Source organism: Semicossyphus pulcher, unplaced genomic scaffold, assembly GCF_022749685.1.
Source record: "Semicossyphus pulcher isolate SPU_LCO1_2020_fin unplaced genomic scaffold, fSemPul1.0.p SCAF_17, whole genome shotgun sequence".
In the NCBI taxonomy this organism is placed as follows: Eukaryota; Metazoa; Chordata; class Actinopteri; order Labriformes; family Labridae; genus Semicossyphus; species Semicossyphus pulcher.
The window spans coordinates 26,631,220-26,642,368 of NW_027211681.1; the positions used below are offsets into that span (position 1 = coordinate 26,631,220).

An 11,149-nucleotide genomic window follows, 5' to 3' on the forward strand; every position below is an offset into this window, starting at 1 on the left:
TCATTATTGACCATATACATGTAAGAGATTCTAAACGAATATAAAATACAAGAAAAAACACAATCTAAAAATTCGAATATATTTGAATATTTATTAAATATGTAAATCTTGGAAAACTTAATAACTATTGTATTATCCCTATAACTGACTCTCATTGGCTATCTCGTGGCCGCGTCATTTTTACGTGCCCTCCTATTAGCTGCCGGCTTGACGCCTATTTCTGTCCGTCCTAAACCAGCGGGGTGAAGGTGAACCCGGCCCGTCTCTCTCTCACTGCCCGCCGCTGGAAGCACTTTCTCCCCGTCTCCTCCTCCTTCTGCACCGGGATCATCTGCCTCGTCCTGAGCCATGTCCATATTCAGCGATGTCCCACAGGCCCCTCCAGTAGCCGTCTTTAAGCTAACGGCTGATTTCAGAGAGGACGGCCACCCACAGAAGGTGAATCTGGGAGTTGGAGGTAAGAGATGTTCGCTGCCTGCTAATGCTACATGCTAAGTTAGCTCTCTGAGAGTGAGTTAGCCTCCTAAACACGCTACTGACCCCGGCTGTGCTAGCCTCAGTTAGCTGTCTAGCTTTGGGTGACCCCTAGGCGCGGTGTTGGTGATATCATGTTATTAAACATTAACAGCTCTTTGATTTGACCTTCGCTACAAGCTAGCGGTGAAGCTAGCGCACAAACTAGCTTCCCCTAATGTTGACAGCTAGCTGACGTTACTGCTGTCAGTTAAATACAACAAATACAGCTGCTTCATCCTTAACGGTGCAAGAGACGACACGTGAGGGAAGCAGAACCTCTTCTTGTGACTGCTCTTTCACCAAAGCATGTTGTTCATGATGTCAAATATCCAGCAGGTACCTCTTTTTCCCACTGTCTCACCTATGTCCTTGAACGCATCATTCTCCACAGAATAAGACTCGCTGTGCAAAAGATGCTATTAAACACGTTGACAGGTTAAATCACAAACGGGGACATTTTAAAGGGACATAGTTGTAACTTAAAAGCAGCTAAGGGAGTTGAATCGGATCTTGCAGGTCCTGCTGGTTGTGCACTTGTTGCAATGTGTGTAAGGTGTCTAAGATGATGTCATCTTTAATTGATGCTTTAGCAGGATGCCTTTAAAAGGATGTTGTCGTAATGGTGTGACAGCTCTATTGGTTGCCTTGTAGGGATTGCATTAAAGTGTTATTATTTATTACTTCAAGTTTTTTGTATGATGGGAGTTAATAACCTGTAGTTTGTGCACATACGGGGGTAGGAAAGGCCAAGATGTAGTTATCAAAGATGGATGATTAAATATTCCATTGCTCTCTAAACTGTTGCAATCATGTTTTCTTTCTCTGACACTGTTAAGGAGACATATCCACACCTGCAGGAACGCGTTTGTCATAGTATTGCTAACAACAAAGTCAGAGTGCACTCTGCAGGAAGAATTATCTGATGCCTCAGTTTCTTATTACTTATCGATCTATTTCAGCACCATTGCGTATAAAATGTAGGTTATCAAAAGGATGTGTGGATTGCACAACTAGAACACTGACACTCATCATTTATGACCCAGTTATATGTTGCAAACCCCTTTATTTCTTTTACGTTTTGTGTGTAATGTCATAATTTCCAAATGCCAACTGAACAAAAATAACCAAACACACAGAATCCTGCATAATTGATTTCATAAGCTGTAATTCAACACCATGGTAACCAAACTACCATAAGTTATTCACCTTCCCTTAAAGTGTTATTAAGGTTTACCTATGATGTAACATGCACTGCACCTCTGCACCTCCGTGTTGCCTAAACGTATGTGTGCACCAAACCAGTTTGGCCTGCCACCAGTCAACAATGGAGAAAAACTATCCTCAAAGCCTCACCCAGGGAACACAGCCATTATTAGGCTTGGCCTTATGGTTATATTTATGAGATACAGGAGCGGCAGTATGACGGCGATCATGCAGATTGATTCAGATACATGTTTTATGTGGAACTGAAAAGTCAAATGAATGGATCAGTGTGTAGTATCTGCTCTTTTGTGCATGTTAGAATTTTATTTTGTGCACAGTGAGTCCAAAAAGCAGATGTCCTTCAAAGGCCTTTTAGCCACCTGATCCACATTTCACACTCGCCACTTTTGTTCCAGCAGATTAGTTCTTTATCATTTTGGCAGCACACCTAAATTATTTGAATGGACACCAAATATGATCTTTTGATCCAAAGCTTACAAGCAACTTGTTTGACCTTTTAACTGTCGGTCCTTTGATTCTGCCCGTCTACAGCTGAAGTGAAGCTGTTATATGATACAGCTCTGCGGCTCTGCACAGGCCTGCATACAGTATGAGGCAGCACGAGTTCTTAAGGAGTCAAATATGTGCAACGCATGCACGCACACACACCCTTAGTTCAATGTGGCTGTCAAGCTTGACCTTCAGAGAGTGTGTGACATTGTGCATTACATCGAATACAACTGTTTCTTTTTCACACACTTGGCTTTATCAGGAAGACAGAAGGTTATTAAACTAATAAACTACATTTACGCTGCAGGTGGAAACGGCGTGTAAATGGTCGAGCCGGCGCAGGACAGAACACGGCCGTGTTTTCCAGTGAAGCTTACACTGTTTGTTTACATGTCGCACATCTTTTGCTTCTGCGACGCAGTGACACTGTAAAATCACACAAAAGGACACCATTATGACAGCGTTGTGTGGTTTGGTGTAAAAGTGATTAAATATTTTGCAACACCAAATTACAGCAGACTTTTATCTGTGCCAAACTGTGCAGGAGACTCATTATTGTTGTGTGTTTTGTTCAGACTGAAATGTGTTCAAACAAGAGCTCGAGCTGGAAGGCTTTATTGATTAACTTGCTTTGTGTCCCCTCCAGCTTACCGTACTGATGACTGCCTGCCCTGGGTGCTGCCGGTGGTGAAGAAGGTGGAGCGGCTGATCGTGGAGGACAACAGCCTGAACCACGAGTACCTGCCCATCCTCGGCCTGCCCGAGTTCCGCTCCGCCTCCTCCAAGGTCGCCCTGGGAGACGACAGCGCCGCCATCAAGGAGAACAGGGTGAGACACACATTAAACATCTGCAGCAGTTCTCTGAACATTGAACAATGAAACATGCAATAATCAAAAGTACCAATGTCAGCACAGGCAGACTATTTCTATTACAGAGTTTTAAGGGTTAACAACATCCTACATCAGTCAGATAAACATCAGATAAATGTAATAACAGTTAGTTTAGTAGTAATAGTAGCTTTACGTTTTTGTGTTGTTTCATGAAACAAATGTCGTTATTCTTCCCGTTTTGTTCGTGTTTCCCTCCTGCTGTTCTCTCTCTCAGGTGGGAGGGGTCCAGTCTCTGGGGGGGACAGGTGCCCTGAGGGTCGGGGCAGAGTTCCTGCGGCGTTGGTACAACGGCGTCAACAACACGGCCACACCCGTCTACGTCTCAGCGCCCACCTGGGGTTAGTACAGTAGACAGCCGTGGAGCAAGTTACTGACGGATTGATCTAAATTCCCTAAAATGCCTTTTGACTTTTTCTGCTGCCTGAAACGCGGCTGCAGACTGAAATAGTGTCTCTGTTGATACGGATGTGGGGATAGTAGATCTGAGGCCGTATGTTCTTCTTCCTCCCAGAGAACCACAACAGTGTTTTTGCTGATGCTGGCTTCAAAGACATCCGGCCATACCACTACTGGGATGCTGCTAACAGGGGCCTGGACCTCGCCGGGCTCCTGGATGACCTGGAGGTGAGATGGGAAAACTGTGATGAGTGATTTGGATTCCTTTATCAAAATCCAAACATGGCAGTCAAAACAAATGTGGCCATGGCTTTGAAAATGCCCTGGAAAACATTTTTACATTTAACATTGAACATTAAACTTCTTTTATCAACAGAAAGCTCCAGAACACTCCATCTTCGTCCTCCACGCCTGCGCACACAACCCCACCGGCACCGACCCGACCCAGGAGGATTGGAAGAAGATCGCAGAGATCATGAAGGTGAGACTATGTTGGTGCTCTTTCCAGATCCTTCCACGAACAAACAGATACATTAAAAAATAGTTGTGAAAAAGTGCTGTGTCACTTTTTATATTGTGTGATCTTTTTTTTCTCTAGAGGAGGAACTTGTTTGTGTTCTTCGACTCAGCCTATCAGGGCTTCGCCTCTGGCAGTCTGGATAAAGATGCCTGGGCCATCCGGTACTTTGTCTCTGAGGGCTTGGAGCTCTTTGTGGCTCAGTCCTTCTCCAAAAACTTTGGCCTTTACAGTGAGTACACAAAAGACACACACACACTTTTAGCCTTGAGTGGTTTAATGCATAACATGGCCCCAAAGATATGCCACATTATTACAAGTGAATTATTATGAAAAATGTCTCTCATGGTCAGCGTTCTAATCCAGTCCCCCTTCTATTCTCTGCTGTTATCAGATGAGAGAGTCGGGAACCTGACGGTGGTCGCCCAGGACAGCGACAACCTGACCCGCATCCTGTCCCAGATGGAGAAGATCGTCAGGACGACTTGGTCCAACCCGCCGTCTCAGGGAGCTCGCATCGTCAGCAAGACGCTCAACAGCCCCGAGCTCTTCGATGAATGGTACGATCCTAACAATCAGCCAGTCACAGAGCTGCTAGCATTAGCCACTTAGTTTGAGCTAACTCATGTCAGCTCCTTTAATAGCTGATTATTTAAAGATAAATGGAAGCGGTTAGCTTCCTTTCACTTTGATATCAGTGTCATTTACTGTGGTAGCAGTAAAGAGTAAGCATGTTTACGTGTTGACTGTCCGTGCTTTATGCTCTCCTGTGCAGGAAGGGTAATGTGAAGACCATGGCAGACCGCGTCCTGCTGATGAGAGATCAGCTCAAGTCCAAGCTGCAGGGTCTGGGCACCCCGGGAACCTGGGACCACATCACCCAGCAAATCGGCATGTTCAGCTTCACCGGCCTGAACCGTGAGTGGAAAACACACACACACACACACACACACACACACTCATATGGGCACATCCAACTGTTAACATGGAAACGTTATGATTATCAGGGTTGTTTAGTGCACCATTTCTCAAACTTTTTCACATCAGTGGATGATAAGATTTTGTCAAAGGATCTCTCATATCCCTTGTTGTATTTCTCTAAATGTGTGAAACCTCTGTTCAAAACAGGTACAATGTGTCATCGTGGGTCTTGTAGGTCTAGAATTAAAGTAAAAATTGCAGGGGACCACCTTAAACCCTACAAGACCCCTGGACCCCGTTATGAACCTAAAGAAAACTACTCATGAGGCAGGACTTGATGTAAAAAGTACGCTGCGGTCACCGCAACTGCTGAACAATTTATGTGTCGGCCCTCTCAGCCAGACGCTCCTGAATCTCTTCGTCTCTATTTTCCAGACATCTTTGCTGTCGTCTTGTAAATGATCCTTCTTCTTCAACCTCTGAAAAATTCAGCCCTTTGCGTTCACACACTTGGACAATGTCAGGAAATTTTCAGGAGTGCAGGGCATGTGTGAATGGTGCTCAAGTGTGTACAAGGTTGTTATCCTCATTCGTAATGAAGTCCTTAACACTTAAAATATGACCTGACTTGAGTATTAAAGTTTATTCTTGCAAATTGTTGCAGAACATTTCAAACTAAGGTTTCAATTTGAGCTTTTTTCAAGAGTTCATAAGCGAGCTAAAACTGCAACATTTTCCCAGATAGGGATTAATACTGAAGTTTGATCCTGTCCGGTTTTATCTCTTTATCTTCATCAGGGAGTTTGCTCAGTTAGACGTACGTTAAGATTCACTAACTGACCATGTTTTGCTGGAGATGTAACAAAGCAGGAAGCAGCAGCTCTTCTTCTACGCTCTGTGTGACCGCCTGTTTTTGAATGTGTCTTACAGCTAAACAGGTGGAGTTCATGATCAAAGAGAAGCACGTGTACCTGATGGCCAGCGGTCGCATCAACATGTGCGGCCTCACCTCCAAGAACATCGACTACGTCGCCCAGTCCATCCACGAGGCCGTCACCAAGGTCCAGTAAAGGGCTCCTAGTCTCCGCCCACTTCCTGCCTCCTGCACGCCACAGGAAGTACCGTCATGTGTGAGCCCTTGTACCCTCTTCCTCCGCTTATCCTGACCTCTAATTGGTTTGACCGCAACAGTTGAGCCAATGGGAGGATTCTCTGTTCTCACATAAAGGTAAACACCTTTGGGAGGTGCAATGATTTAAGGAAGACACTTGAACGCACACACCGCCAGGTCTCACTGTCCGCACACTTAAAAATGTCTTCTTTGACGTCCCTTCATTTGTTTGACTGTTTTTGTGCAACAGGAATCATTTCAGGTCACAAAAGTTCACTTGGATCTCTGGGTCGTAAGATTTTAAACTAAAGTATCGTGCTTCCTCCTTCATTTATAGCTCTTCAAGGGATTAGAGATGCTGTATCTGTACTATGAACAAAATGCTGGTAATGTAAATAGATGTAATCACTGTAAGAGGTCCCATTATTTCCTGCGTAAGCACACAACTCCTGCTTTTCTTCAGCCCTCGGCTCACTATGGATCAGTTTAAGAAAATCGCGCCTTCTTTATTCCATCACAAAAACAATCCTGTAATCTGTGTCGTGTTAAAGTCTAAAGAAGGAAACGTGAAAGCAACGGTTATCATCCTTTGACCGTCCTGACCTGTCACTTAAAGTTCATGCATGTGCCTGATGATGGAGGTTCTGCCTCGTCAGATCTGTGCAGCTAAACGTAGAAGGTCGTAATGTTAGTCCACAAAGAGACTTTGTGCCATCGCAGAACAAAATCACCTCTTTTCTCTCTCTGTTGTTGTTTTCTGTCCACCCTGCAGTGCCCTTATTGTGTTGCAGAAAGCCTCTGTATTGTTACAAGCCTCTCTGATCAGAACTCGGAGCTCTGACGCCTGTTAGCCACATGACCACGCTCCCATTATGTGGTGTTGTTTGTAACGGCACACAGCAGTATGTGTGTTCATATACTGTAATAAATTATAAACCACAGGACTCTTTGCTTTCTGAGTGTTTGTCCCCCTGAAAAAAACGTTTTTTATAGGAACTGTTGTTGAAATATTGACATTTATGAAGGTAATAGTAGCGAAAATAGAGGAAATTCTACCAGATAAATGCAGTGCGTTTTTATGTACATGTACAGATAACTACTTCACATTGCCCCGAACAAAACAACCCACCTGCTACTTTTATCACACTTGGTTCAGTGACACATGAGGGAGTTCAGGTGGAGCGACACGTTTCTTATAGATCATCATCTACCATCTCGGTATTCAAATGTATAACACGTTACCGGCCCGTATCTGCAACTGCAGCGTTGACGAGCAGCGGGACGAGGTGCTCATGATCTGTCACGGCAGCAGCATCACGTGCTTGTTCACAGTTTACAGGCAGGTGACACACAGACTGCAGCTCAGCATCAGTTCACTCTGTGCTCTCATGAAGAGCTGCACTAATGTGACATCAGACAGACTTAATGTAGGTTAGTGATGGAAAACAAGAGAAACTGTTTCCTTTTGCACCAAGCAGAAATAAAGTAGCAGCTTGAGGTTAATTTTCGCCTCGTATTGCGCATGGCGCACCGATTGTGAAACGATTTGTCATGCAGCCCTAATGAACACTCATTTTGTTAATTATGGAGAGCTTGAAACACCAGCTTTGTTTTTTATTGTCTGTTATTCCCATGAAATGATCAAAACCAGCCGTGTTTAAAGTGATATAAAAATTTTTCATTAAATAAATGTCTGTTAAGTCACTATCTATCGCCGAATGAGGTAACACAATGGTGACTGAGCCGATGGCCCACTGATGAAAGCCTTTGCATTTGCAGTATTACAGACTGGGTGTCTGTGGCGTCTTTCGTGGAAGAAATCACAAGCGGCGCCCAGTTAGTGACGCGCTTTCCATCAGCCAGCAGTGGTTGGTCTGCCAGAGAGGGTAGGCGGAGCTAAGCGGCTGCTTCTCCGCTCTCTGCAAGTTTTGCGAGTAAACAGTAATCTACTATGGCTGCACAAACAAAGAAAAGATGGATGACTACAGATACAACTTCAACAAGAAGTGAAAATCCAAAGAAGAAGAAACAAACTCGACGCTCAGATGAAGCAAACAGTCTGAAAAGGAAAGCGACCGTCAGCCAGGAAAATCAAGAGTTACAACCGGAGCCGACCGTGGACGTCACACATGCAGCACTGTCTGGATATCTGGGAAGTGTGCTCCCGCAATTACCGTTTATCGCCACAGGTGGCGCCAAAGAGAACAAAACTGAGACCTTTGAGATTACAGCTTTAAGTCCATCTCTGAATACTTTATGATTTCCCAAATTTAACAGATGTATTGTCAACAAAATAAGCCTTAATTGTCAAACATTTAAGTGCTTATTTTGCAGAAAATTCCGTCACCATTCTGGATGTTTTAACAAAGAAGCAGCATCTTGATTTTCACCGTCTTTCTTACTCCGCGTAAGAAAGAAGTATTTTCCTGTGATTTACAGACATACGTGTTAGTAGGAACAATTCATTGTCGGTCTTCATCTGTGTTGACACCTATAGAACATCCTTAAACTTATACTTTAATGTGAAATGAAGAGCAGAGACTGGAGAGTCAGTACATTGTGGAGCTTTATATTTCTGTGTATTTTGATGCAAAATACCATCACATAGTTTCTTTCTATTTTACATATAACACCTGGTTTACATTTTATCCAAACATCTCTTTGTCAGTACCCAAAACAGAGCTGCAAACAAAAGCATGCTCTGATGACCAAACACAAAATGCGTCTGCAGCAACATCTCCCTCAAACAAACAATCTAATCAACAAAATCCTGCAGCAGCATCAGATATTGTGTCTTTGACCTTAAAGGATGATGCTGATTGGCTGTGGTCGACGCTCCAATGCAGCAAAGTGACTCAGCAGGTTTGATATATTGGACCCAGGAGGGATGCTTCCCCTCTCCCCGCTCTCCCCCCTCCGTAGGTTACATTAGCCAATGAGCTGAGTCTGAAGGCAGCCCTCCCTCTGCCCAGCCGGCGACCGGTCGATGTGGGTGTTTAAAAGCCGATACTACTTGGAGAGGCTGCTAATGGCAAGATTTATTACTGAGATTTATGGTCTTTATATGTGATGACTGTCAGTTTAGTTTAATCACATCCTAATTGTTTCTCGTGGAACTTTTTCAACAGCAAAGACAAAGACCTTCAAACCCTCGAATAAAACAGATGCTGCTTTTTATTCATGAATGTGACCAAAATAAAATATGGCAAACAATGCAACACGCTTGTCCAGACAGAATAATTATATATATATTTAAGTGCATCCATATCAGCCAGACCTGAAGCTAAAGGCCTCTATCTGCAGTTCCCCTCTCCCCCATCCATCTCTGCATCCCCTTCTCCTCCCCCTCCTCCCCCCGCGTGCTGCAGTGGGAAAAATCTGATCCTGCAAACGTAGTCAGACGGAGCCACGCCCGTCCGTCCCGTCCCCTTCACACCACGCAGACAAAAACAAAGCAGGTTGACGAACACAGTCAGAAATATATATGCAGAAACAGAATTTAAAAAATGATCCAGAAACGACCTCCAGACTGTTTAAGTTCATTTCTGGGACAAAGAGCCTGATATTTGATTCTATTAGATCAGTATGAAAATGTTTCTCTATATGAATATCATTTAAAATATCCTGCAAACATTTAGAAAGGGACGTATCTAATGTTTATGCTCCAAAACGAGCTTTATAGTAATATGTAACGTCACTTCCTACAAAGAGTCAGAATGATTTCCAAAGAGGGATTCCTTTAAGATAACAACCTCATAAAAAGTCATGAAATTATTATTATTTTCTATCTTTTATTCCTCAGAAATGTTTCCAGTAAAAGTTAATACAGACTTTTTACATTATTTATTAATTTGCTGATTATTTATTAGCTAATTTTTTGGTTTGTAGAAATGTAGAATAACAGTAAAAATGCCTCCCCACTTTCTTTCCAGTGCAAACCAGAAAAGTACTAATAGATTATCAAAATATCCTGTTGATCAACTAAATGACTAATCCTTGCAGCTCTGGATGTAACAGATACCACAGACAGAAACCTTAAAGAGGGCTTGTTATGCTGTTTCACATTTTAACATGTATATATATAATGTTACAGCGTTGGATGTTCAGACTAAACATGGGTTCCAGATCTGTAGGTCAAAGTATGTCGGAGTAATCCCCAGGCTTCTCAGCTCAGTCTGCAGGCCGCTGTGAACGCCAGCTTTCACACTGTTTTTTCTACACGCTGCACTTTGTGACGTCACAGCAGGCTTCCGAGAGCTGGCCAATCAGAAGAAAGTGGGTTTCTTAAAGGGACAGAGCTGACTGAGCCGTTCAGGCAGAGGCTGTATGAGGGCCTGCACAGAGCACAATGAATTATCGCCTGTCATTATGCTAAGACCCCCTTTAACCATCACTCTTAATATTGGTGCCTTCCATTTGTACTCCCAGTCGGAAATTTAAACTGGAACGCCCCTTGAGGTCGGATTTCCAACTCGGAATGTCGGAGGGACCTCACCAACCCCGAGCACAACAACTGTTTCACTGGAGATCTTGGTTTTTCCGACTTGTTCGGGTGACGTCATTCCCATTTCCTAATTCCGACTTCCAGGGTAAATGGAACGCACCATGTATCTTGAGTTCAGCGTGTCTCTACCAGGTGAGTATGTTTCCTCTTTTAATTTAGAAAAAGCTAAATTTGGGTTGGAGGTTTTTCTCAGCTGACATTTTGACTTGTGACTGAACAGGTGTTTTAGTCAGCCACAACACTGAGCGGGGACCCTGACATCAAAGCGTTCTTCTGCTTACATCAAAAGGAACATTTTATACATTTCCGTCACCTTATTACAACTGAAACAAGTCCTGGTTTCTCCTCGTCTATCTGCAGCTTGTTCACATCAGTAACGTTGCATTAAGTGTTGTCAGTATTGCTGGTATACACAAAGTGGGCAGCCGTTGAAAGTTGCAGCAAAAGAGAAAAGAGCAGCCAAGCTTCCTAAAGCACTGCTGTGAGCATTAAATCATGCTGGAGAAGCTCTGCGGTAGTTTAAGCTCGATTAAATTCAATCTTAAATCCATCAGCTCCATAAATAAGCAGTAAATTCACA

General features: G+C 43.5%; 1 protein-coding gene across 1 annotated transcript; it reads left to right on the forward strand.

Moving 5' to 3' along the window:
• The first annotated feature begins 234 nt into the window (after positions 1-234).
• LOC138594889 (aspartate aminotransferase, cytoplasmic-like) lies at positions 235-7,006 on the forward strand. Its single transcript, XM_069666160.1, has 9 exons — positions 235-457; positions 2,876-3,057; positions 3,335-3,458; positions 3,632-3,744; positions 3,893-3,997; positions 4,115-4,265; positions 4,428-4,593; positions 4,809-4,951; positions 5,885-7,006. The coding sequence occupies exons 1-9, from the start codon at positions 349-351 to the stop codon at positions 6,022-6,024; spliced, it is 1,233 nt and encodes a 410-aa protein (XP_069522261.1). The 5' UTR covers positions 235-348; the 3' UTR covers positions 6,025-7,006.
• The last annotated feature ends 4,143 nt before the right edge of the window (positions 7,007-11,149 follow it).